Genomic DNA, 25,515 nt, shown 5'->3' on the forward strand with positions numbered 1-25,515 from the left:
AAAACCTCACCAACCCATCAAATATATATATATATTCCATTTTAAAAACACGTCTAGACGTTTAAGTTCATCATCATAAACAAATTATTTTCCATGATCAATATCTGATAATTGCTTTTAAAAGAGAGAGAGAAAATGGCAATGCCGTGGAGATAATATGCCAATAGGCAGTGAGGATATTAAACTAAGTGGGTATATAGAGATGGTAATGAAATAAATAGGGGTAGAGCTGGACCATCTGTTTTCATTAAGGGTGTATTTAAAGTGATGATCATCTCAAAGTACTTTTTTTTCTTTAGCGATCATCACTTGCCTTCATTGTTAGGTTAACTATCCACTTTCTTAACCTACTGTCTTTATGTTTTCTTTCTTTTTTTCGTTTTAATTTTAAACAAATTAGTAATGGAGCCCTTTATATTTCTAAAGCTTTCAATATGCTTCAACTTCATTCATTTTCAACGAGTTTAATTAGGTTTGTTTTGGTTAAAGATTAATTAAGATAGAAAACTTTGGGGGTTTATTACGAAAATTAAATTATGGAATTATTAAGGATTTATTTGGACTTTATTCTAATATTTCAATATAAATTTTTGTTTAAATTCAAGCCGGTTTGCCATGCAATGGCGAGACTCTTATTTTCCAATTCGTGCAAATTAATCCAAAAATTGAAAATTTTTACGAGACAAAAAGAGTAATGTTATCTCATTTAATCAAGTTTCATTGGTCGTTATATTTATCTTTAAATCTAAATATGTATTTCATTAATGATTTTAATTTCACTAATTCAATACAGACTCTTAAGATAAAAAAAAAAGTACCCCTCCCCATTATTAATAAAATTTATTTAATGTTGACAATCTCCTTTCAACCAGCTTCATACATTTTAATCAAGTGGGGAATCATCCATCCATCTTCCTCCTTAAGCTACAATTGAAATATAGGATAAATATAAAAATTATACGTAAATTTTAATTTAATGTATAATGTTATATATAAATTTTAATTCCGTGTGATTTTAAATATGAAATTTTGAATTGATTTAATTTTCACAAATTACTAATAATATTATTAAACTAGCATCATTTTACGTTGATGTATTGCATACAAAAACAATTATATAAATACAAAATGAGAATAAATGTATGTATTCATTTCGTTTCTTTGGTGACAAGAAAATAAAAACTATCTACAAGAACTTAAACCTTTCCCCCGAACGGGGGATTCTCAAAAAGTCGCAACCCAAGCCTTCTCTCATGGGCCATATTTACCAAGCTATCCACGTCCTGAATATCTTCTCTAGGAATGCGCCAAATACTCTATTAATGATCAAATTGTGACAGCAGCTGATGAATTCTCCTAATCAGGGTAGAGTTGAAACCCTTCAAAGAACTTTCCTGAATGTTCTTAACCGCTTCGAGACTCTCAAACTAGATTAACACATTGTCACACCCCCGGTCTATATGCATTCATTTCTTTAAATGTACATAATTGAATCGAAATCAAATTTTCATGTATGCATATAAACCACATCAAAATTCATATATCAGATTATACATTAAATCAAAATTAATATATAAATTTAATATTTTATCCCTATAATTAATAATCCTTCAAACAAGCGTATGACATATAAGACAGCTCTGATTAAGTGATTGAAAAATTTCCCTATACAATTTATGACAATTAATAGATTATATTTTTTTCCGATGGTTAAATTGCCACGAAAGGTAACGAATTGAAAGTCAAAATATAAGTATAGTAATTACGAATTTGACTATTATTAAATATCATTGACGAGTAAAAATGGTGGTTAGAATTATAAGATTTTCATATGATAAAAATGATCTTCTTCATGGTGACTTTGGTATGTGCCCTTGTAAACAAGGAAAGAAGGTTCATGCATAATAATTACATCTACATATATGTGTATATATATATATATAGATATATAGAGGAGTTAGCCCCTCATAAGGATGGAAGGTTAGGCAATAATATTGATAACCTACGGCATTTATATCAAAACTTCATTTCATACCCTAAGTTTTTAATTGTTTTACATATAGATTATTGAACAATATTCAATCTACTTGTGTTTAGTCAATTATAAGAAATTTTATGAAAAAAACACTGAACCATGGTTATAATATATTTTGTAGGGAGAATGTTTTTATAATTTTGATCCATTTTTTTTTATGTCAAAAGGGTAAAATAAAATTGATAAATTTTTAAGAGGGTCTGAATATGGAATTTAACCATTTTATCCAACCCTTTGCAAATATTTAAGCCAACAAAAAAGCTTTGAAACATCAATGAGCCAAAAAAAGAACACACCAGAAAAGTTAAACAAGAACATCATTTCCTTTGTCCATTTACTTTGATTCCAACCACCATCCATCTTAAAAACCAGGCAAGAGCAGGCGGCGGAGCAAGCAATCGGCGGTGGCAGAGCAGGCGGAAAACGGTGGTAGCAGGCCAGAGCAAAGCCATAGATTAATTTAAGGTTTGGTCCCTCTTCTTTTCACTTTCTTCCCCTTGAAAAACAAAGGCATATTCATCATCCCCCACAGAGTGATCTCCTCACAAACCTTAATTAAATTCAAAAAGAAAAAAAAACAACAAAAATCATATTCATCAAATTATCATCAGTTAAATAACAACACAAGATCAAATGAAATTGAGGCATATAAAGATCTAATTTTTTTAATGAAACTAAATAGGAACAAGTGCAATATTGTTAGTCTTAGGAAGTTTAATTTGTTTATTTAATAAAAAGATTAATTGGTTTTCAAAAAGATTTACATATAAATACCATGGTGATGCTCTCCCAATGCTATTCAAGTGAAGAAGACAACATGTCAAATTAAACTAATTAAGTAGAGCCTTATTCAATTAAACTAATTCTTTAACTTACACCACTAAGTAATATTACATATAATGTATAATTGAGTCATATGGTCAACTTAGAAAATTTTTGTGAGGATGTAAGGACTGAATTAAAAATTTTTAGAAATCAAAATGTAATTTTATCATTGTATTTTTCCCGCTTTACTTAAAAAAATGAGTAAATTAATCTATCATTTCTTTTAAAAATTCCATCCATTTCTATTGTTAAAAATTGACGTGACTAACAAAATAACCAGACAGTTACACGTGGCATGTTATGTGTACCTTATGATGATATACATGAACTAGTTTTTAATAGTAGAAATGGATGCAATTTTCAACCGAAGGAGATCTAATATATAGAAACTACTTTGTCTATTTTTGAACAGAGAAAAAAAAAATATAATTTCACTCTTAATAAAAAAACATTTTTACCAATAATTTTGTGTGTGTGCGCATTTTTGTAAAAACATGTTTTGTTACCCTACATGTAATGAATGTGGCATAACATTATTATTTTATACCCCTTTCGCTACCTCATTGCATCTTCAACCGTCTTCTAAGCCACTATGAATTTGGCTTTCAAGGTGCCATAATTCACTAACTATATGGAGCCAGGCATTTTTCTATGGAAACATAAAGAACCCACATTTTTTTAAAAAGAAAATAGGAAACTTTGCTGTGATCTATTAAATATAAAAAAAATTGTCACATTTTATTATGGGTTTCAATCGTTTATACGTAAGTTAATGTTTATTGTCCAAAAAATATTATTTATCTTCTTATAATTTTGTAAATGAAATGGTTTTGTGTGAAAATGAACTGCAAAAAAAAAAAAATATTTTTTCACACTATTTTTTAAATGGTAAATCTTTACTTTATTCCAATTTGATCATATTTTATTTTCTTAATAAATATAAATATTAAATTGATTGGGTCTAAAAATTTAATTTTCTTTTTATTATTTGAATGTAAAAATATGCTTCTCTAGATATGTTACTAAAAGAACTAAATAAGCCAATAATTTGATATTGTCAACATCTGTGTACTACTATATAGCAATACATAATTATAATTTATAAATAAAATATACACTAATAAAGTTATGTTGGGTGATTATATTAAAAAAATTATACATTAACAGCGAAATATATTTCCCTAAAAAAACAGTGAAATATTATTACAAGTTTTTACTAGAAGTGTTTGCATTGATTGTTATTACAAGTTTAGTCAGTGTCAAAGTTCATTTCAACATTAAAATGAAGTTCAAGGACTAAATAATATATTAACCCTAAAAAAACTAAAACCCATTTTCTGCCTACACTCACTCAGTCACTCACCAAAAATTATGCCATTATCTTTCATAGTTCGCCCGTTTTCTTTTCCCCCCTCAAAATTGATTGACTAGAATAATAATACTCTTTCATTGCTCTTGTTTTTGATCTCCAGTTTATTAGCAATGATGATAATGGGCGGTGTTGACATCCAAATGGTTGCTCCTATTGAATAAAAAAGACCCTTTTTTACGCTTTCATTTAAGGTGTTTTCGTAAAGGAGAGACGTTATGGATTGCGGAAGCGGCGGCGTAGGAGCTAGTGGTTCCGGCGGAGACCATGATTCCTCCGACCTTTCACGACGGAAAAAGCCTTACCATCGTCACACTGCTCACCAGATTCAGAGGCTTGAATCGTAAGAACACCGGCCGACCATTTCTTTCTGGTTTTTTTTTTCAGGTAGATTTGATTTTTGTTTTGTTGGTGAAAGGATGTTCAAGGAATGTCCACACCCAGACGAGAAACAAAGGTTACATCTAAGTAGGGAATTGGGATTAGCACCAAGACAGATCAAGTTTTGGTTTCAAAATAGGAGGACACAAATGAAGGTGGTGCTATATCTCCATTATCAGCGCAGTTATGGCTTATGGGGCTTTTCTTTTTTCTTCTTCTTTATTGAATAAATTATTTGGTTATGGTTTTTTCTTCATCAGGCACAACATGAAAGAGCCGATAACTCTGCACTTCGTGCTGAGAACGATAAGATCCGATGTGAAAACATAGCCATAAGAGAAGCACTTAAGAATGTGATTTGTCCTTCTTGTGGTGGTCCTCCTGTTACTGAAGATTCTTATTTTGATGACCAGAAAATGAGAATGGAGAATGCTCAATTAAAGGAAGAGGTATTTCCCATGTTTTTTTTTTCCATATTGGTTACTGAATTTAGCAAATTCTTTCTCATTTTAATGAATGGGGTGATATTTTAAAATTATATTATGTGATCACTTTTTTTTTAATTATAATTTTTAAGTAATAATGTGATAAATAATAATATTGTATCATTAAGAGTTAAGGCGCAATTAGGGTTTTGTTCGTAAGATAGAAAATTTTTATTTAAGCTCTTTGTAATTTATAAAATTTTAAATTAGTAAAGATAAAATTATACTTTAATCCTCAAATTTTGATTATAAAATTATAAGTTAATACATTACAAAATAATGGTTGTTTGACTCCAAATGTTTTATAAAAATTTGTAATTTATTAAGTGATGATATATAACTAAAGACTAAAGCAATGATAGGTAAGGTGTTGGCGCCTTTAAAATAGGAAAAATCATGCTTTATACTCTGAAAAATATATAAAATTACAAGTTAATTAATATATGGTAAAATTATAGTTAGACCTAAAAGTGATAAATTTGGATTTAGTCTTTCTTAAAATTATAAAAAAAATATAAGTTAATATAAAGGTGAATAGTTGATTGCTTCAAACATTCTCAAACTATGACCTTCATTTAAAATTGGTCTCTAAATTTTGAATCATTCTAATTACATCTCTATACTATTGAAATTATATTAATTAGGTCATTTTACTACTAAAATAATTATTTTAACTATTAAATGACAAATCATATCACAGTTTTGAGATTTTCAAAGATTTTACATAAGTTTTACGGTTCACTCTTTTTCTTTTTCTTTTTTTTTTCAGTTTTATTTCTTTAAAATTTTCATTTTAAATTTAGCTACATAAGATCTAATATGTCATTTAACAATTTTAATAATAAAATGGCTTGACTGGTATAATGTTGATAGTTTGCTGATATAATTAGAATGTTTTAAAATCCGGAAACCAATTTAGAGCGGGGGTCATAATTTAGGGGATACTTAGTGCAATTAACTCTAAAGGTGAAATTACATTTTAACTCTTATAAAAATATATACTTTAATCATTAACCTTAAAAGAATTTTTGGCTTCACCCCTAAGAATTATGACATTACCAAAAACTATGAAAAATTACAAGTTTAATGAGACTAAAAAATTCAAGGACTAAGTTTAGAAAAATAGTAAAATTTTGGAGATTAAATGTTAGTTTGTATATTATATTTCTGTTCCTTTCTTGAATAATAATAATAGTTTTGTTTTGTTGCACTTTATAGCTTGATAGAGTATCCAGCATTGCAGCCAAGTACATAGGGAGACCAATATCCCAACTCCCACCGGTACAACCTGTTCATATCTCTTCATTAGATATCAGGATGGCGAGTTTTGACGGCTATGGTGTCGGCGCTGGTCCTTCACTCGATCTCGATCTCCTCCCTGGAAGTTCGTCATCAATGCCGAATTTACCGTTCCAACCGGTCGTTATTTCAGACATGGACAAGTCCCTCATGTCTGATATAGCCGCAAATGCAATGGAAGAACTGCTTAGGCTATTACAAACCAATGAACCATTGTGGATTAAATCCACTAATGATGGCAAAGATGTTCTTAATCTCGAAAGTTATGAAAGAATCTTCCCTAAGCCTAATAATACTCATTTTAAATCTCCTAATATTAGGGTCGAAGCTTCTCGAGATTCCGGTGTTGTTATTATGAATGGCTTAGCTTTGGTCGACATGTTCATGGATTCCGTAAGTTCTAACTTGTCCTTTGTTTTTGGGTAAATTATTATTTAGCCTTGAACTTGGTAACTATTCTTACATTGGAGCTAAAGCATTGTTTTTAGTTCAAATTCAGCCTGGAACTTGGTAATTGTTCCCACATTGGAGTTTGAACTAGGCAATTATTCTTACATTGAGGCTAGAACTCTTTTGTCCAAGTTAGCCCCTAAACTTGTCAATTTCTCCTATATCGGGGCCTAAACTTTAGAGTTTTCAAGAAAATTGTTCAAGCCTCAATATGGAAATAATTGTCAAGGGCATAGCTTAATTTGGACAAAAAATTGTTCAAGCCCCAACGTGTGAATAGTTGCCAAGTTCAAGCCCCAAAAAGTGATTTAATCTTTTCTTTCTTACATTTTAATCCTTTCTTTATTGGGGCTTGAACTTTTTTTTGTCTCAATTAAACCCTTAACTTGGCAATTGTTCTTACATTGGGGTTTGAACTTTTTTTTTGTCTAAATTAGTCCCTGATATTCCCTTAAAACTCCTAAAGTTTAGACCTCAACATGGGAACAATTGCCAAGTTCAAGGACTAATTTAGAAAAAAAAAGTTCAAACCCCAATGTGAGAAAATTACCAAGTTCAGGGCCTAACTTGGACCAAAAAAAAGTTTAGGCCTCAAGTGGGGATAGTTGCCAAATTCAGACCCCAAAAAGTGATTTAACCTTTTTTTTTACATTTTAATCCCTCTTTTATTGTTGTTTTTCTTTTAATTGCAGAACAAATGGGTGGAGCTATTTCCCACCATTGTGTCAATTGCCAAAACAATCGAAGTGATTTCACCTGGGATGTTGGGTACACATAGTGGTTCTTTGCAATTGGTAAATCCACTGATCAATAATGTTTTGTTTTGATTTATGTTTTGATTCATGTTTTGGTTTATTTATGTTTCTTTTACAGATGTATGAAGAACTACAGGTCTTGTCTCCATTAGTACCAACACGAGAATTTTATACACTCCGATATTGTCAACAAATTGAACAAGGGTTATGGGCTATTGTCAATGTTTCATATGATTTGCCACAATTTGCTTCTCAATGTCGATCTCATAGACTCCCTTCTGGTTGTTTGATTCAAGACATGCCTAATGGTTACTCCAAGGTTACTTGGTTAGAACGTGTGGAGATTGAAGACAAAACCCCGATTCATCGATTGTATCGAGACCTTGTTCATAGTGGTTCAGCATTTGGAGCCGAACGGTGGCTCACGACCCTTCAAAGGATGTGCGAATGGTTTGCTTGCTTAAGGGTATCGAGCACTTCGACTCGGGATCTCGGTGGAGGTAATTAATTTTTTAGCAATCCATATACTTAAACCCGGGGCAAATCTAGAAAAATTTTAGAATGAGCCAAAATTAAATTATAATTTTTTGAGAAGCCAAAATATAATTTTATCATAGATAAAAAGGACTATACTTTTTTTTTTAATTTTTGGAAGGTCAAAGTGCAATTTTATCTTATATAAATTTATAATTTAATTATGGGTAAACTGTGGTAGAGGTCACCCAACTATGAAAAGTAACAAAATAGTCAATTACTATTATTTAGCTTTTCTAGTCACCAGTTGGCCAATGTTAAAATGAAAACACTCAAAAATCAAATATAGTTAAGTGACCGAAAATGAAAAAAATTATAATTGAGTGACTATTACTATAGTTTACCCTTTATTAATTTATAAAAGGACAAAATTGTAACTGTCCATTTTTGGGTGGGCTAGTGCCCTACTTGCCGCCCTTTATATTCACCCCTGCTTAAACCATAACTTGAGTTGTAAATGAATTTTTGTGGAAAATGTTTTCAGTGATTCCATCTCCCGAGGGCAGGAGAAGCATGATGAAGCTAGCTCAAAGGATGGTAAACAATTTCTGCACGAGCGTCGGCACGTCGAATAGTCATCGGTCGACAACACTTTCCGGTTCGAATGAAGTTGGTGTTCGGGTCACCGTTCATAAGAGTTCTGATCCCGGACAACCCAACGGTATAGTTCTTAGTGCAGCTACTACATTTTGGCTCCCTGTTAGTCCACAAAATGTCTTCAATTTCTTCAAAGATGAAAGAACTAGACCACAGGTACACATTCAATTTCATCAATAACTTAAAAGGCTAATATACTAAATAAGCCTTTAAACTGTTATACTTTGTTTAAACAAGTGCTTATGGTATTTCTTAGTTAAATAAGCTCTTAATGTATAATTTTTTCTCATGAAAACCCTTGATTTTAATATTAAAGTAATTCAATTTATGCTAATTTGAATTTGATGAGTATAGTTTATTAAATAAAATTAAAATAATATTTTAAAATTTCTTGAAAGTGTTTATATATAACACACTTAATCACTCTTTTAAAAGTGTATAAAATTTCTATTGCATCAATAAAAAATTAATATAAGAGTCTGAAATTTAAAAAATTTTATTTTAATATTAAAATCATAGGATATAAGCTGATTTTACTATAAAAATAATTTAAGGGCTTGTTTAAATAAAATGTAATAGTTTAAGGACTTTTTAGTATATTAGCCGTAACTTAATGTACCTATTGAGTTATTAGTTTTTTCACTGTTTCACTGTTTCTTTTTCCTTCAGTGGGATGTTCTATCCAGCGGCAACGCAGTCCAAGAAGTTGCTCATATCGCAAACGGATCACATCCCGGCAACTGTATATCCGTTTTACGAGTAAGTTCCGACAAAAAAAGGAACCATTTTCCGATGATGTTCCGTTTACCGTACTAAAACTGAATTGTTTTTTTCCTTTTTTTTTCTTTTTTTTTTCCAATAGGCCTTTAATACAAGTCACAACAACATGTTAATACTACAAGAGAGTTGCATAGACAGTTCTGGTTCACTGGTGGTATACTGTCCAGTTGATTTACCAGCTATTAATGTAGCAATGAGCGGCGAAGATCCTTCTTACATTCCGTTACTTCCGTCAGGTTTTACGATAACACCCGACGGTCATCTCGAGCAAGGTGACGGAGCATCGACGAGTTCTAGTACCGGGCACGGAAGATCGTCCGGTGGTTCATTGATTACGGTAGCGTTTCAAATACTAGTGAGCAGCTTGCCATCGGCAAAATTAAACTTGGATTCGGTCACAACTGTTAATAACCTTATTGGTACTACTGTACAACAGATTAAGGCTGCTTTGAATGGTCCTAGTTCTTGAACTGATTTGATTTGGGTTATGGTGCATGTGTGTGTCTAGGGTTTTTCTTACTACAAGGCATTTTTGTTTTTTTTTTTTTCAATTTAATCTTTGGAAGAGTGGTTACTAATATTCGAAGAGGAGTCAATAACACAAACGTATATGTTATTTGTCTTTTCTTAAATTTTAATCCTTTGTGTTGGACCTCAACCTCGCTTGCTTGGTTCGGGTATATTGACTTCTATCCATTGGCTTTACTCTTCTTCTTCTTTTTAAATATATATATTTTATTATTTTTTGATAATTAAATAATATATTAATTTTTAGAAGTAAAAGTACTTTGGAGGGAACTGTATTAGGAGTCATATTATATTTTGCTCCCTATAATCAATAAATGGGAGTGTCTATATATGTTAAATCAAAGAACAAACTAATCATTCTGTTAAAAATTTCATTTATTTTTACTGTTAAAAACTTATCCTACATGTGGCACACTATGTTTCGTTGTTTGGTTATTCTATTAGCTATGCTAATTTTTAATAGTAAAATTTTTTGAACAAAAATGATCAGTTTATTCTTTGATTCAACATACAGAGACTGATTTGCCCATTTTTTTAATAAAAGGGACAAAATGCAATCTAACTCTTAGTATAAGGGCCTCCATGGTACTTTTACCGTTTTAAAATTATAGTGATATCAAATCTTTTTATCACATAGACAAGAAGAAATTAGTCCATTTTTATTTTTAAATGGGTTGATTTAGTTCTTTATGTTATTGAAAATAATCTAATAAGATCAAATTTCAATAGAGTTAAAATTTATTGTTTGAAAAATGTAATTTATTGTTTAACAAAATTCGTGTTTTGAAAGTTTTTAATGGTTTTATAAATAAAATATTTCATTTTAAGTTTAACTGCAAATCAAACATTAATTTTAATGTTATTTTTAAACAATAGGTGTTAGCTCTATAACAATTTGGCTTTATTTGGCTCGTTTAAATAGTATACGGATTAAATCAATTTATTCAATAGTAGAGAGATTAATTTGTTCCAATTTCAATAATAGAGGGTCTTGAGAAGGAATTTTACCCTTCTTGTAAATAAGGAAAGATTCATTCATAATAATTGCCTACATATGTAGAGGAGTTAGCTCGTCATTAGGATGGAAGGTTAGGCAAATAATATCGATAACCCACAACATTTATGCCAAATTTTCACTTTTACACCCTAAATTCTAGATGGATTTTCATAGAATATTCCAATATATTATTGAACAATTGAATCAACTTCTGTTTATTTAGAGGAAATTTAAAGAAAAAAGGTTTATCATCATTATGACCCTCTAGTAATATTATATCTGTTCATATGGGAGAATCTATTTTATATATATTCTCTTTTCCTCCCCCCCCCCCTTAGCATCAATATTTCGTGTTGCTTATACATATGATAAAATAATGAAAGTTTGGCAAGTCTTAAGCTTTGCCTGCCCATAATTCAAACTCAAAATAAGGGTTATTTTTTTTTTAATTTTCCATGCCAATTTACAGGTGATGAATAATCTTTTAAAATTTATGGTTGTCTTTCCTAATAATGTTATATTTAGGGTTCGATGAGGTAAGATGAGAGATTAAGTTATATATTTTTACGAGAGTTAAAGTGTAATTTTATCATTGTATTGACTTATATCATTATGGTTATCAAAATGTCTAAATTGAAATTCTAACATTTTGGGGTCAAACTAAAATTTACCATATATTAATTTACGATTTTATAAATTTAAGGGACTAAAGCAATAATTTTCTATTTTAAAGTGGGCTAAGGCCCCTCCTTTTGCTCATGTATGTTTTGTTACTGTACCTAACACTCAAGTAAATGAAAATCGATTTTGAATGAAATCGAATAAATATAGTCGATTGAACCACAAATACACAAACGAAAAATTTACGTTCAAGTTTTTAATTGAAAAAATTTATGTTAATGTACATTATTTTTTTTCGTGAATTGTAAGAGAAGAGCAAAGTTTTAATAATAAAGTAACTAGCGCGATTTGAATTTAAGTTAGTGAACACCTAACTATCATGCTAGCGCACGATAAATTTAATCAAACATGGTATTAAATTACGTAGAAGAATAAGTGTAGGAATTTTCTTAATGGAAAAATGGATGCAATAAATAGGACAATTGCATTAGTCTTAGGATCTTTTTTTTACGTTGTCTTGACCTATCTCGAATTTTTATACATTATTTTATAGTTGATCAATTTTTATAAAATTAAATCAAATACATGTCGCAAAATCTTATAACATTGGAAAGTATACTTAAAATATATGAAAAAAAGTTCATAAAGCTAAAATATATTTGTTATAAATTCTTATAAATTCACAAAAGTATAATTGAAATATTAAAGATAATTATAAAATTAAAATATGCTTTAATAAAAATAATTATAGTGGACAGTATTTTTGAATATTTATAATATGTTAAATAATTGTAAAAATTACATAAGTTTAGCTTCAACTTTCAATTGATTCCATTTGGGTTAATATACATTTTAGCACCTAAGTTTAGTTTCAATATCAATTTGGTATTTGAGATTGGTTTCAATGTCCAATTTGAAATCCAAACCAAATGGCATCATATGGCCGAATAAATATTTGACATGTTTGCTTTAGTAAAAAAATAAGTACTTAATTAAGACAAAAAAATCCAGGTATTAAATTAAACATTAAAGTTAAATTCAAGGGCTTAATCAAATGTTAAAAAAATTAAGTACCAAATTGAACATTGAAGCTAAACTAAGTTACCAAATAGTGTATTAACCCTTCCATATTTTCATTCAGTTCAACCAATAAAATATTGGAATCCAACGATAAACATCCAAAAACACGAAATCGGACGGTTCATATAAGACGACCGCTCCTCAAATTTCTAGTCATCCTCCCCAATTTTCTTCATTTTCTTGCTTGGATTCAGTCTTAGAAGCTAAATCCAAAAAGGACAAAGACCATCTAAATAAATATATTTATTGAACCAGGTAAGCAATTTTTCTTTTCAATTCAGTGGCCATTCCGATTCTACCTACAGAATTTACACTGCCAATTCGAAGAAAACGTGTAAAATCCTCTTTCAAAAGGCGGTAATCTGAAGAACTTTTTTTATTAACTACAGTTGGAATGAAATTCCATGTATGAGCTTTAGTTTACTTCTTTGAAAAATGTTTGCAAAGTTTAATTGCTTAGTCAGTTGAGTTGAGTCGTTTTGTGTCTATTGCTTTATTTCCCTTTAAAAGTGTTGAAATGTAAAGTAATAGTCGAGCAATTTAGGTGGTTTTAACACGTGATGTGTTTTTGTCTCTGGTCATATATATATGTTATTAGTTTTTCTTCGGCATTTATACTGATCTTTTGGTTTTAGCCAATGTATGAGCTAGTTTACTTTAGTTGGTGGAGTTTGTATTTGATTTGTGTGGATGAATACTTGGCTTTGTAAGGTACTAATAAATAAGCTAATGCTTTGTTATTGCTTTCTTGCTTGTTGATTATCAGCTGGGTTATTGTTAAATCGAAGCAATTTGGTTTGTCCCACACTGTTTCATTGCACTTGAGACTCATGATCTCATGCTTGAGCTTATCTTCGTACTCTTTCTGTGAGAAGATAGCATTGAAAAAGTATAGGAGATGTGTAAAGAGGGGTTGCATTAAACGGCCTCAGGTTGTGTCTGGTGCGAAAAAAGATGGTTTTGGCCTACGGGTTTTTGTGCTTTCAGACTTGCATACAGACTATCCTGAGAATATGGCGTGGGTGAGGAGTTTGTCTACTAAGAGGCATGAAAAAGATGTTCTTCTCGTTGCTGGTGATGTAGCAGAGATGTATGATAACTTCATTTTGACCATGTCTCTCTTGAAGGAAAGGTTTGAATATGTATTTTTTGTACCTGGAAACCATGATCTTTGGTGTCGTTGGGAGACAGAAGATGTAAGAAAGATACATATATATTACAAAAGAAATTGAAGTTAACTTGCTTGTACATATAGATGCATTTGTGGATATGATATTGTGTGTTTTTTTCTATTTGCTATTGCATATGCAATTTTATCACATGGTTAAACCAATGTTCACCTCCTTCTTTAGTATTTTATCCAGTGTTTGCCTATTAGTGTGTGCAAATTTGTCACCAATTGATTTTGGAGGTTTTTGTCAAGCTAATTACTTTTTTGGAGCCTGTAGCTTGCTATTTGGTCATGTTATTTTGTTGCTTATTTCTGTTTAAATTCTAAAGATATCCTTACTCATGAGAAGATCTGTGTGATTTCTTTGATGTATATTTGACCTTTAACATGTTAGATTGTCACCAAGAATTAACATATAATGTTATTTGTCCAATTTCATTGTTCTATGTTTCATGGTGTCACCATGCTTGTTTGTTGTTTTTCTTACATTGTTTTTGTTATATCCTGCTTCTTTGCTGGTTATATAATATTCCCTTACAGTAGTGCTGTTTGATTTCCAGTTTGATTCTCTTGAGAAGCTGAATAAATTGCTTGATGCATGTAAACAACTCGGAGTTGAGACCAATCCGGCGGTTATAGATGGGTTGGGTATTATTCCTTTATTTTCTTGGTACCATGAGGTGATCACTTCATAAATAGTTTTTCTCAAAACTCTTGTACTCGTTGGCTTGACTATTTGAATTTCCCCCCTTTAAAAATATAGCCTAGTAGAAGTAATCTGTTTGTTCTACATTTCTGCTTCAACTGCAGAGCTTTGATAGGGAGGATGACATAGTTGGCGTTCGAATTCCGTCTTTGGATATGGTATTTTACTTTATTTAAAAAGCTTTGATGGTTCATTTCTCACTGATGTTGATCAATGCTGTTTATTATTACAGACAATATATTGTTAATGGTGTAGCATCATGGGTTTTTTCTGTCCATGGGCCTTACTCCTCATTCTATTTGATGAAGACATCTAGCTTATTCTGCATAGCTGATTTTTTTTTTAATTATACATTCTTTATCATAATGTAGATTGTTTTTGTGCTTATGCTGATGAATGACATGTTATGACAAGTTTTCTTATGAGTTGAGCTCCGCTCCTTTCTTTTCATAATCTTCCATCTACTAGTTGTTTGATGTTTGGGCATTTGCATCTTCATGCTTATATTCAAATGTTTTTGAAACCTGCTTGTTTCATTTTTCCCTTCTCTTTCCTTATTTATATATTTTTCATTTTATCTTTTTGTTATTAAGTGTTGTCTGATTTTTTTCATCTGGTGGGGTATGGGATATTCTTAAATGTATATCTTCTTTCTTTTCGTTTTTTGACGTATAGGCATGTAAGGACTTTCATGCATGCAAGTGGCCTGGCAACCTTTCAAACAGGGATACCTCTCTTGCTTTATACTTTGACTTAATGAATGAAAAAAATCAGAATACTGTGAAGCAGATCCAGAGCACTTGTAGCCAAATTATTACATTTTCTCACTTTGTTCCTAGGTTAGTTACATACTTATTTAACTCCTGATTTCTTTTAGCTCATTGCTTGTTGATTCATAGTTGCTTCCTTATTTTGTAATGCACAAATGGTGGCTAGAGGAGGATAGTTGCTTTAACTTAGTTCAAAAGCATAATCTTGTGAGAGAAATGGTATTAAATTAAGAGGATTTAAAGCTGTATTGAATACTTAAGTCAAATAGGTAGCAACATGTGAAGGCAAGAATGACCACAATAGTGCAAGCATATAGTGTAGATAGAGTGCAATATATTCCATGGTAAAGTGAAGTATGTAAATGTCAGCATAAAGAAAATGACTGAAGTATGCAAAGGTGATTAACAATGGTGGAAATTGTGTGAACAAGAGGTTTTCCTATTGTTGGTTCGATAAACACATGAAGTGAGGTGTAACAGTTGCTTGTATTATTCTTATGCAGGCAAGAGCTCTGTCCAGAGAAAAGAATGCTGTTCTATCCAAAACTTCCAAAAATCATTGGCTCTGATTGGCTCGAGGATCGTATAAGGTCTATACACGGGGTTGAAAGTAGTTCCCTTGCATGTCATGTGTTCGGCCACACGCATTTTTGCTGGGATGCTGTAGTGGATGCTATCAGGTATTTTATAGTTGCATTTTGCACCAGTTTATTTTTTCTTATTGAAAATCTTCTATTAAATTCAAGTTCTGTGGTTAGGAAGGATATACAGAGATTAAGTTTTGTTTAGTACTATTTACTTCATTCCAGCTTGAACTGGATGGTAATAAATTATAATTTATATGAAACTTTTAACACTTTTGTAGATTTTTGGTGAATCTCTTGCTTTTAACTTCTATAAGTTTCAAGATAAATCTTGTTACGGTCAAATTGGCTCACAAAAAGTTTAATGTGAAACTATGCATCCCCGTTCTCCTTTTTGTACAAAGTATAGCTTGAAACATGTTACTTATTATTTTATCATTATTATAATTTACATTATAGTGGATATTATGCTCTTTAATAGAAGGCTTTCAGAAACGTGAATAGCAAATGTTGATTAGCTTGTGCTTTCATATATTTAGTTGACACCAATTTCAGGAGAAAGCTGTTATATACATTTGGTTTAATATAACTTTTAGTCCTTGAACTTGGCAATTAGGTCCACTTTGGTCCCTAAAGCTAGCAACTAGGTCTTTTTTGGTATCTAAACTTGAAAAATGTAAAAGTTTGATTGTATGACATTCTGAGATTTTCAGATTCAAGTTCAGGGACCAAAATGGTCCTAGTTGCAAAGTTCATGTACCAATGTGGACAAAAAAAGGGTACAGATATCAATGCAAACCTAGTTGCCAAGTTCAGGGCTTTGATTTGAACATGGTATTTTCTTTTATGTAATTTAACTGAAAAACATAAGTATGGAAATTTTTTTATGCAGATATGTACAGGCACCATTGGCATACCCTAGAGAGAGGAAAAGAAGAATGAATGGGGGTGAGACTTGGTTGCCATTTTGTATTTATTTGGATGGGGAATTTGGTGCCAAAGTTATGCCTTGCTATTGGTCTGATTATTATGCCATAAATCCAAGAACACCAAGTAACACTGAACTTGCACCTTGGGTTGCTAGATTTTATAACTTAATTTAAGCACAAATATAAATATGGCTTTACCCTCTTCTATTTCCCAAGAATTGTCTTGTATTATATACATGTATCTTTCTTAGATAGTGGGGTTCTATTCAGTAGTTTGATCCATGTTGGACCCTGTTAATACATTGGACTTGTGAACTCAGAAGTATTATCTTAGGTACATTAAGCATGTCTCAGATGAGTGATGCCACCACAAATCGGAGTTTTGTTCGAGATAGTGATCGAGCAATGGCTAGTTGTGCCTGGTTTTGTTGCAATCGGTCCAAATCCGATAGCAGTTTACGGGTTTGGAATGGCTTGGCAAGAACTGAACTACTCAAGGCTCGTTCTCATAATGAGCATATATTGGAAGCGGGGGATGTTTAGTTTCAAATTGGTGACTTAATCCTTTGCCATATTGTACTTGATGTTGCTTGACCTGAACATCCACAATTCTTTTTATACCATTTTTATTGCTACTCCCGTCATTGAGCTCATGTGTTACATACCAATTAAATCTCAATTAGTTAGTTTGCACTGGTGGATGCACAATTTTTTACTGAAATTGATGTGTATTGATACGGCTTGTTCAAATGCATCAATATTTTTAAAAATTATTTAATATATGTATATAAAATATTTATAAATACCAAATGAATGATATTAAATAAATTTTAAAAATAAAATATTCATGCACACAAGTTTTTACTAGTAATGGTAAAAGATTTAAATTTTTATATATTTTTTAATATCATTTGTGTACTAGTCAGTGCACAAGTGTTTTTGTCGACGCGATTAAAATTGGGTATAAGAGGTCAACGTGAATGAAGCAAATTAACTGCATCGATTTATTATTAGAATAGTGCATACCAATCAATAAGTTTTTTAAAATAAAAATTGTTTTAGTTTAAGTTTTAATATGTATCATTTTTTTCCAGATTTTTTAATTGTTTTGTACAAATATAAATAAATCTAAACTTTAAACTAATTTAGGTTAAAGGTGTTGAGGTTCAGTTTTAAATTTTTTTTAAGTCTAAATTTATTTTTGACTTGCTTTCACTATTAAAATATAATAAAAATTATATTTTAAATTAATATTTTATATATTTTTATAATTAAATTTAAAATTAAAAAATATTTTTACTACTTAAATTGAATTTGGATCGTACCAACCAAAATATGAAAATCTTTATTCAAGTCCAATTTGAGCCGGGCTAACTTCCCGATATTTTATTCAAACTTTAAAAAAAAATTAAATCTAAATTGTAAACTGGAAATATTTCAAATTTCAAATTAAAATTTTTAAAAAAAATCGAATGAACTTAAATTGTAAACTGAAAATAATTCAAATTAAAAAATAACCCAAAATTGGACCCGCCAACTCACATGTTTACCGCCTCTACCTCTCTCCTCCATTTTCTTCCTTTCTCGGTGGACCAAAGTTTTTTGTTTTATTTATTTATTTATTTAAATTTCATTCAAATCATTTAAAAGCATTTGAAAAATTCTATCCCAAAGGACTCAGTTTTCCATGTATAGTAGATTGAGAGAGGCGTAAGGGCAAAGGTAGATTCAATATTGTTAGATTTTACTGAGATGGAAGTTAACTAAACTATGTAATGCAAGCTCTTCTTTTTTTTTTCCACAGCTTTCATCAACGCTATGCTTTTATATTGCTGAACCTGTAGCTTTTCCATTCTCTTCGATGATTGATTTTCTGCTTTCTGCTATATTTTTGTTTATGTTATGGTTCATTCGTTGTTTGTTTTTGTAAAAGATTGAAATAAAATCTTGGCTCGGAGTGTTAAAAATAAGTCAAAACTTTCGGAGATGCTTTGTTGATTCGGAACCACTAATTAAATGGACTTCTATCAAGGTTATTAATTATGCTGCTTGCGAATTGGATTCACAATTCTTTAGTTTCACGTTGTTCTTCTGGATTTTGCATGCAAAACCATAAAAGAAACATCTAAAATTTGTCTTAGAATGAAAAGTCTACTTTTTCTTTTATTGCGACATGAAAAGGAAATGTAAATTGTCAAGTTTCATGAATTTCTTGTGATTCATTTACTTTTATTGATTTGGTCTTTGTACTCATTCTCCCTCCTTCCTTTTAAAAAAAATAAGTTTTGTACTTTTGTTGGATGCAGAAGCTACTAGAGTTTTGATCCATGCGCTCACCTTCTTCTGATTAGGGACGACAAGGTCAGTAAGTGCAAGTCCCATCACTTTTTGTTTTTCATTTAAAAAGATTAAAATATCTTTTGGAGAGTTCTAGTTAGAGTCCTTTGATGGAGCTCGTGAGTTGCCTACTTGTTTTTCTTTGTTGGTTGGACATTTAATTAGTATTGTTTTTTTTCCCTTCTATGGCTAACAAATTGTGTACTCTCATCTGCTTCATTTGCAATACATGCTATCTGTTCCTTCTGCTTTGCCGTTTACTTTTATGATCTATGGGATTATATTGGCTACACTCCTCAGAACTCCTGTCTTTCATGCTAGAAATAAGGTTACTTTACCAAAGAATTTGACTTTATTTGGCCTAGATTGGCAGATAAAGTGACTCTCAAGATATGGGATGCCTGGTTTCAACACCAAAGGATACTGGGGGAAATAGGAGGAGGCCAGGAAGTATTGGTGAAGTTTCTGTGTATGTCCCAGGTTTACGAATTCCGAAACCTGTTGATTTCTCTCAATCACTCAGTGGTCACGTGTCAAAGACATTAGTGGAGCGCCTTACAGCAATGAGAACTCGTATAGTTGTTATGGCTGGGCAAGAAGCACTTACAATTACAAGAACAAGGAGGAAAACTACTACACAGCATGGTTTGTAGCAGCTGAACCTGATTTTCTTGTAAACGGAATCTAGTAAACAATTTTACTGATATTTCGGTTGAAAATACTTTCTACAGGGCGTTCAACATTGGCAGATCTTCATCAAGCTCTTGAAGACTATTTGCCTGTGCTTTTGGGATTAGTTTCAGATGGTAAAATCTATTGTTAAAGTCACGTTCCTTAAAATGTTTAGTTTATTGTATAAGGCAAATTGTAACACTATGGTCCATTATCATGGTTCAGGGAGCCAGCTACAGTTCAAAGTACAGTTTATTTGGGTTAATCAGGAGGATGATGCTGAGGTCTGACTGCGGGTTTAGGCTATTATTGTCAACCTATCTTTTATTTGCGTTTGGCGTTTTATTTGGTCTTTCTACTCTTTGAGAAATACAGATTTGTGAATCAAATTTTTTTTTGGCAGGAAACAGCTATGTTTAATGCTTGGTATGAAGTGTTGTCAGTATTGCATTTGATGGCAGTGTTATCATTATCACAAGCCAACTTACTACTTCTTCCAAGGACTTCTGCTGATTTTTATCAACCAAAAGCATCAGAAGGTAGGTAGTTATGAAGAAAGAAAAAGGAAATCTGGGTGCTGGTTCTTTCTGGCTGCTATTACTTTTGTTTCTTTCGTTCCCTTTTTCCCACTTGATTTTTAAAGTTTAAGACTTATTACCGGAAAATATGCTTATCCTTTCAACTCACTTTAGGTTTTCATTTTGACTTTGCTTCAACCTCTTTATCCATGGTGCTATTGACTTCAATATTTTCTCAATAAACAGAAAGCAGACGAGGTTCTATTGATATTTTCTTGAAGGCTGCTGGATACTTGGATTGTGCTGTGAGGCATGTTCTCCCTCGGTTGCCATCTGAACTAAGGTATATAGAGATGAAATACTAGCTGTTAACTTTCTTTGATATCTTCACAATCACCTCTCACTTTCCAGATCTAGTAATAATCTATTGATGTCCATTTTACTTGCAGGAGAAATTTACCAGTAGATCTAGCAGAAGGAGTTCTTCGAGCACTTTGTTTGCAAGCATTAGGGCAGGTGCTAACTTCATCTCTGGATTGATATAGGTGTGAATTGTTAGGTTGCTTGTGAATCAAGCTTACAAATGTGGACCATCTAGTATCTTATTGGAGTGACATGTCTGAATATTTCTTTATTTGTATTGCTGCACATAATCTAATGTTCTTTTCTCATTTGATGATATCTGTCTACTTGCATGAATTGCCCTTACCTGCTAAAGATACAAGCATTTTTTAGATTGCAGCTCTATCCTGCATTAAATCCATGTCAGATACAATGCATATCTAGTCATATTTCTCCCACATATATACTTTAAATGTCCAGTTTAAACTCAAAAGTTTCAACTTTCAGGTTCTTCCAATGCTAAGTAATTTTGATTGTCAGAAACATGATGAACCTGTAAAAACCATTTCCCCCCTTTTTGCACAGTTTAAAATTGAATTTATGGATAAAGGAATAGGAAGGGAAAACTGCTGGTTTAAGCTTATTTAAAAGGAATATTCATGGTCATGGATTTTTTCTGCAATGGCTTTTTACTTGTATAATAAACAAGATCGATAGAATTGATATAGTATGAACACTCACAACAGACTCAAACCCAAATAGAAAGAAGCAAGGAAATGAAAACAAAATGTTTGGTATCATTATGACAGCAAAAGTCAACAAGAATTTGAGGGAAAAAAGAAAAGCTCCTTCTAGGATTGTGATAAGACCAGAAAAGTTGTACATGGCATTGAATGTTGAGCAACAAAGTATTGAAATAAGTAAGAAAAGGGAGTGTGATTGAATTGGGTTTGCTACTCTAGATGGGCGTCCATACAGGGAAACAAAAATAACTTGTATACGAGTTCAGAGGAGACCTACAAATAACTAGTGGGGAGCTATGGTTAACAGAGTATGAAGAAATGGACAGGAAGACCTAAGAGAACATGGATATAAACTGCTAAAAAGGATCTTTCTTTGGCCGAGCTTTCTGAGGATATGATTTCATATAATGGTTCAATATGCACCATACTTTGTGAGAAAAGGCTGTGTTGTTTGTTACTCCTGTGAATGACTTTATCTTGCAAAACAAGGACCATTCTTGCGGAAGCATGACTTGTTTGCTAAACCACATTGAAGCCCTTGAGCCATGAAATGTTGTATATTTGCATTTCTTTTCATGCTCTAGGAGTCTTGGTGAATTTAAAAACCTTTCTGCAGTATAATGAGGAATGATAGTGTTTGGTTTCATTAAAGAATACATTAGTAGAGTGCTTGAGTGTTGGTCATGTGCACTTTTCTTTCTTTCTATGTGTGCGTGTCTAGAAACAGATTGGAACAGGCATTGTGTAGGCATATTTTTATCTCCTCATGGTTTAAGGGTGTTTTTCTCCTCTCTGTCTCTGGTGTAGGGTGTTGATATCCAGCTTGGAATGGCAATTGATAGTACCAAGGCTACTCTTGCTGTGAAGCGAAGGCTTGCATGTGAGATGGTAAAATACTGGCAGCAGGTATCAATGCACCTTATGTTTTATTGTTTTTTGAGCTCTGACCAGCCTACCACATCTTTTATAGTCTTCAATTCAATCATACTTCTAATTTTTTATCAAAATTTCCTTTTCACTTGATATGCATATATAATTGCTCAGTTTGTGCGTAGCCATGTTTTAACTTGGTGATACTTTATTTTGAATGTAGTATGAATGAGATTTTGTCCTGATAACCTTTCAGCTAGTTACTAATTGTCAGCACTTGATGGCATCTGTTATGACTTTTTTTTTCGTAGTCTAATAACAATGTTTTTGAAAGCTTACTTATTTGGCTATCGGAATCATGGTTTGTCTTTTTTCCTCGAACATTTTATGAATTATTCAGCTTGCTTCAATATATCATCTATTTGCTGAATGAAAGTGTAGTTAGTGATCTTCAAACATATATTTATATTTATTGCCATATCTTAACAGGCTCAAGATAACCTTATGAACCTTCCATTATCAAATGGATGGGGTGAAAAGCATCGACATTTTGTAAAGTGGAAATATGTTGAGGCCAAGGTATACCATCCTTTGTTTCATTTCTCTATTTTCCTCTCTAGGTGTGAGCCATGAGGACAAAAGCATGGTTATGCGAATATTCTCCTTAGTGCATTCTTGAATTTAAATATCAGTTTATGTAGCACTTTTGAAGAAATAATAACACTATATACTGAATCTAGCTAACATCAATCTAAGATATCTGCTAGATTTTCTAGAAGTAGTTGAAACATAGTTGTAAATGCAGCATTTGTATTGATAGAATACGGATTAAGTCTATATACTAGCCTTTTTTATCGCACACCTGTGTTGACATGGTTTGACATTGGCTTATTCTTGAGGTTAGCGTCCAAACTCTCCAGAGTTGGCTGGGTTCAGTTATGTATTGCCTCCACTCTGCATATTCCCTATGTCACCAATTTATTTGTTATTTCTGGCCAGGTTCATTTACTATTACAACCCCATCCCAGAAAAATAATAAATAAGTCAGAAGAAAGAAAAAGAAGTCATATAATGCCTATGCAAACAACCCGAATTTTTTTATAAATGATCATGGAAAAAAGGACATTCAGACCTCATATTTCTTTACTGTATTCTGCTGGAAGGATAGTTAGAGCAGCAATGACTATCTTGAAGTTGCTTTGTCGGCTAATAGTAGTAATGTAATTATATTTATTTCTTTATTGATTTATACAAATACAGGCTGCAGCGTATTATTATCATGGTTTGATCCTTGATGAGGGGAATACAGAGAAATCCCATGGTATGGCTGTAGCTGCTCTACAAGCTGCTGATGAATATTTCGAGGAAAGCAAGAAGGCTTGTGAGGTATTTAATGCAGCTCATCCTTTGTCCAGGTAATTCATATTGGCCTTTTGTGGTAGATAATATATATTCTCTAAGAATTTTTTTTCTTTTTATTTTGAAGAAGCTATCTATGCTTTCTTTTAAACTAATCTATTTTTCTTAATGGCACCAAGCAAATATTAACCTTGTAGGAACAGGTGAGGATAGGAAGGTCGCAAGGGAACTTTAACACTTTGTCCCTATTGGGGCAGAAATTTTATGCTCATCCTTGACCATCCTATGCCCTATGATATGTGAAATAGAGTAAAATAGTCTCAATGATAAAATATAACAAAGTAACAAGAAAAAAGAAACCCTCTTAATAACATGATTTAATTTACATGCTTGCTCTTTTTGGACTTGATTTTGTTTAGGTAATATAGTTTCAGACTAGAATTTTCCGTGCTAAAGGTTCTTGTTTGGTGCAGGAATCCACCACTTTGGGGGACCATGAAGTATCTATCTGAGAAAATTCCGAAAGACACTTCTAGCAAGGTCCGGATTAACCGCGATCTCTACTCCCACGAAAAGTAAGTGTATGGTTTTCCAATTCTTAAACTGGCAGTCATTACTTTTGGTTAATAACCTTGGTATTGGTAAATGTTATTCAGAAACATGGGGACGCCTCCAACATTACCGGATTTCGCATTAGCATTGAAACCGAATGAATATCAATTACCTCCGGTGGATCCCTCATGGAATGAGAATGTACAGTTAGGCCACATTGGCACTAATGAGGTGAAGCGTGGATAAAAAGATAAGTTCACTATGATATCTTTTGTATAAAAAAACGGATACAGTTACCAGTCAGCCGCAAAGTATGAATGGCTAAAAAGTAAGTAGATTTTCGCCAATTGTTGTGTAGCAAGGTCCATTATTGGCTTCTAGCTTTCCTTTCTCTGATTCCTTCACAATATCCTTTCCTTTCCCCTCATAAATGTATTGTACAAGAGGTTGATTACTGATAAACATATGGCTCCTCATACCCTTCCCTTTTGGTCTATTCTTTGATTTTTATACTATATATTTACTGTATGCATTTTGCTTTTTGTTTACATGAAATAAATGTTTCCTTTCTTTAAAACCTATGAGTGAAATTTGAGTTGAATGTTTTTCTCAAATTTTAAGGTTGTATATTTATATGATATGATTATTGTTCATTGATGTGATATTGTAGGTAGATTTTATGCATGTCAACACGTGTTTATATGATTCGGGTTTTGCTTAAGTAATGACATGTAAACCCACATTGTATGGTCACATATGTAACAACACTTAGTGTCATGCGAGTTCAATACGCGAGCCCAATGTACAAGCTTGATACACGAGCTCAATGTGCAAGCTCAATGCATGATTCGTGTAGAATCTGACTTGGAACTATTCGAGTTGTGGGTCGGTAATAGTAAGTATCATAACAATTTGCTATTGATGTTTTTAGCTTTTTTTATGCGTGATTGTTATGTATAAATTCTCAATTAGATTTATTGAGTTTTAGTTCATTATATGTCAGCTTTGTCTGCAGAGGCAAAACTAAAAAGTTTTTTTTAGGAGGGATCAAGATGAAGCTAAAAAATAATGAATTAAAATTCAATTTCACCTTTGTACTGATTTATATTTTGATAGTTTTCAAAAGAATTAAATCAAGATTCTAATATTTTAAAATACCAAATTATAATTTTATCATATATTAGCTTAAGATTTTATAAATTTTGAGAAAAATAACCCAACGAATT

General features: G+C 31.7%; 3 protein-coding genes across 21 annotated transcripts; all 3 read left to right on the top strand.

Annotated features, from left to right (window-relative positions):
- The first annotated feature begins 2,100 nt into the window (after nucleotides 1–2,100).
- LOC107904747 (homeobox-leucine zipper protein HDG11-like) lies at nucleotides 2,101–10,215 on the top strand. 2 transcript variants are annotated; one of them, XM_016831210.2, is made up of 10 exons: nucleotides 2,101–2,500; nucleotides 4,333–4,572; nucleotides 4,648–4,765; nucleotides 4,871–5,059; nucleotides 6,314–6,787; nucleotides 7,537–7,638; nucleotides 7,718–8,099; nucleotides 8,618–8,886; nucleotides 9,400–9,489; nucleotides 9,593–10,215. In XM_016831210.2, the coding sequence occupies exons 2-10, from the start codon at nucleotides 4,448–4,450 to the stop codon at nucleotides 9,977–9,979; spliced, it is 2,136 nt and encodes a 711-aa protein (XP_016686699.2). In that variant the 5' UTR covers nucleotides 2,101–2,500; nucleotides 4,333–4,447; the 3' UTR covers nucleotides 9,980–10,215.
- Nucleotides 10,216–12,853: 2,638 nt separating this feature from the next.
- Nucleotides 12,854–17,535, top strand: LOC107904749 (acyl-carrier-protein phosphodiesterase PptH). 7 transcript variants are annotated; one of them, XM_041107800.1, is made up of 8 exons: nucleotides 12,854–12,991; nucleotides 13,503–13,932; nucleotides 14,468–14,587; nucleotides 14,718–14,771; nucleotides 15,289–15,452; nucleotides 15,887–16,063; nucleotides 16,860–16,915; nucleotides 17,217–17,535. In XM_041107800.1, the coding sequence occupies exons 2-8, from the start codon at nucleotides 13,567–13,569 to the stop codon at nucleotides 17,228–17,230; spliced, it is 951 nt and encodes a 316-aa protein (XP_040963734.1). In that variant the 5' UTR covers nucleotides 12,854–12,991; nucleotides 13,503–13,566; the 3' UTR covers nucleotides 17,231–17,535. The 7 variants fall into 7 exon arrangements, with proteins under 7 accessions (XP_040963734.1, XP_040963728.1, XP_040963731.1 ...); XM_041107794.1 differs by having other exon boundaries at nucleotides 17,231–17,535; XM_041107795.1 differs by having other exon boundaries at nucleotides 12,867–13,093; nucleotides 17,231–17,535.
- A 948-nt stretch (nucleotides 17,536–18,483) lies between these two features.
- Nucleotides 18,484–24,866, top strand: LOC121224456 (uncharacterized). Of its 12 annotated transcripts, none has more exons than XM_041107802.1 (13): nucleotides 18,484–18,618; nucleotides 19,203–19,257; nucleotides 19,599–19,878; nucleotides 19,965–20,039; nucleotides 20,131–20,189; nucleotides 20,309–20,444; nucleotides 20,670–20,766; nucleotides 20,873–20,939; nucleotides 22,316–22,414; nucleotides 22,868–22,957; nucleotides 23,639–23,793; nucleotides 24,211–24,312; nucleotides 24,394–24,866. In XM_041107802.1, exons 3-13 carry the CDS (start codon nucleotides 19,626–19,628, stop codon nucleotides 24,533–24,535), a joined length of 1,275 nt encoding a protein of 424 aa, XP_040963736.1. In that variant the 5' UTR covers nucleotides 18,484–18,618; nucleotides 19,203–19,257; nucleotides 19,599–19,625; the 3' UTR covers nucleotides 24,536–24,866. The 12 variants fall into 12 exon arrangements, with proteins under 12 accessions (XP_040963736.1, XP_040963740.1, XP_040963739.1 ...); XM_041107806.1 differs by having other exon boundaries at nucleotides 19,607–19,878; XM_041107805.1 differs by having other exon boundaries at nucleotides 18,489–18,618; nucleotides 19,203–19,261.
- The last annotated feature ends 649 nt before the right edge of the window (nucleotides 24,867–25,515 follow it).

The sequence above is a fragment of the Gossypium hirsutum genome, chromosome D12 (genome assembly GCF_007990345.1).
Source record: "Gossypium hirsutum isolate 1008001.06 chromosome D12, Gossypium_hirsutum_v2.1, whole genome shotgun sequence".
In the NCBI taxonomy this organism is placed as follows: domain Eukaryota; kingdom Viridiplantae; phylum Streptophyta; class Magnoliopsida; order Malvales; family Malvaceae; genus Gossypium; species Gossypium hirsutum.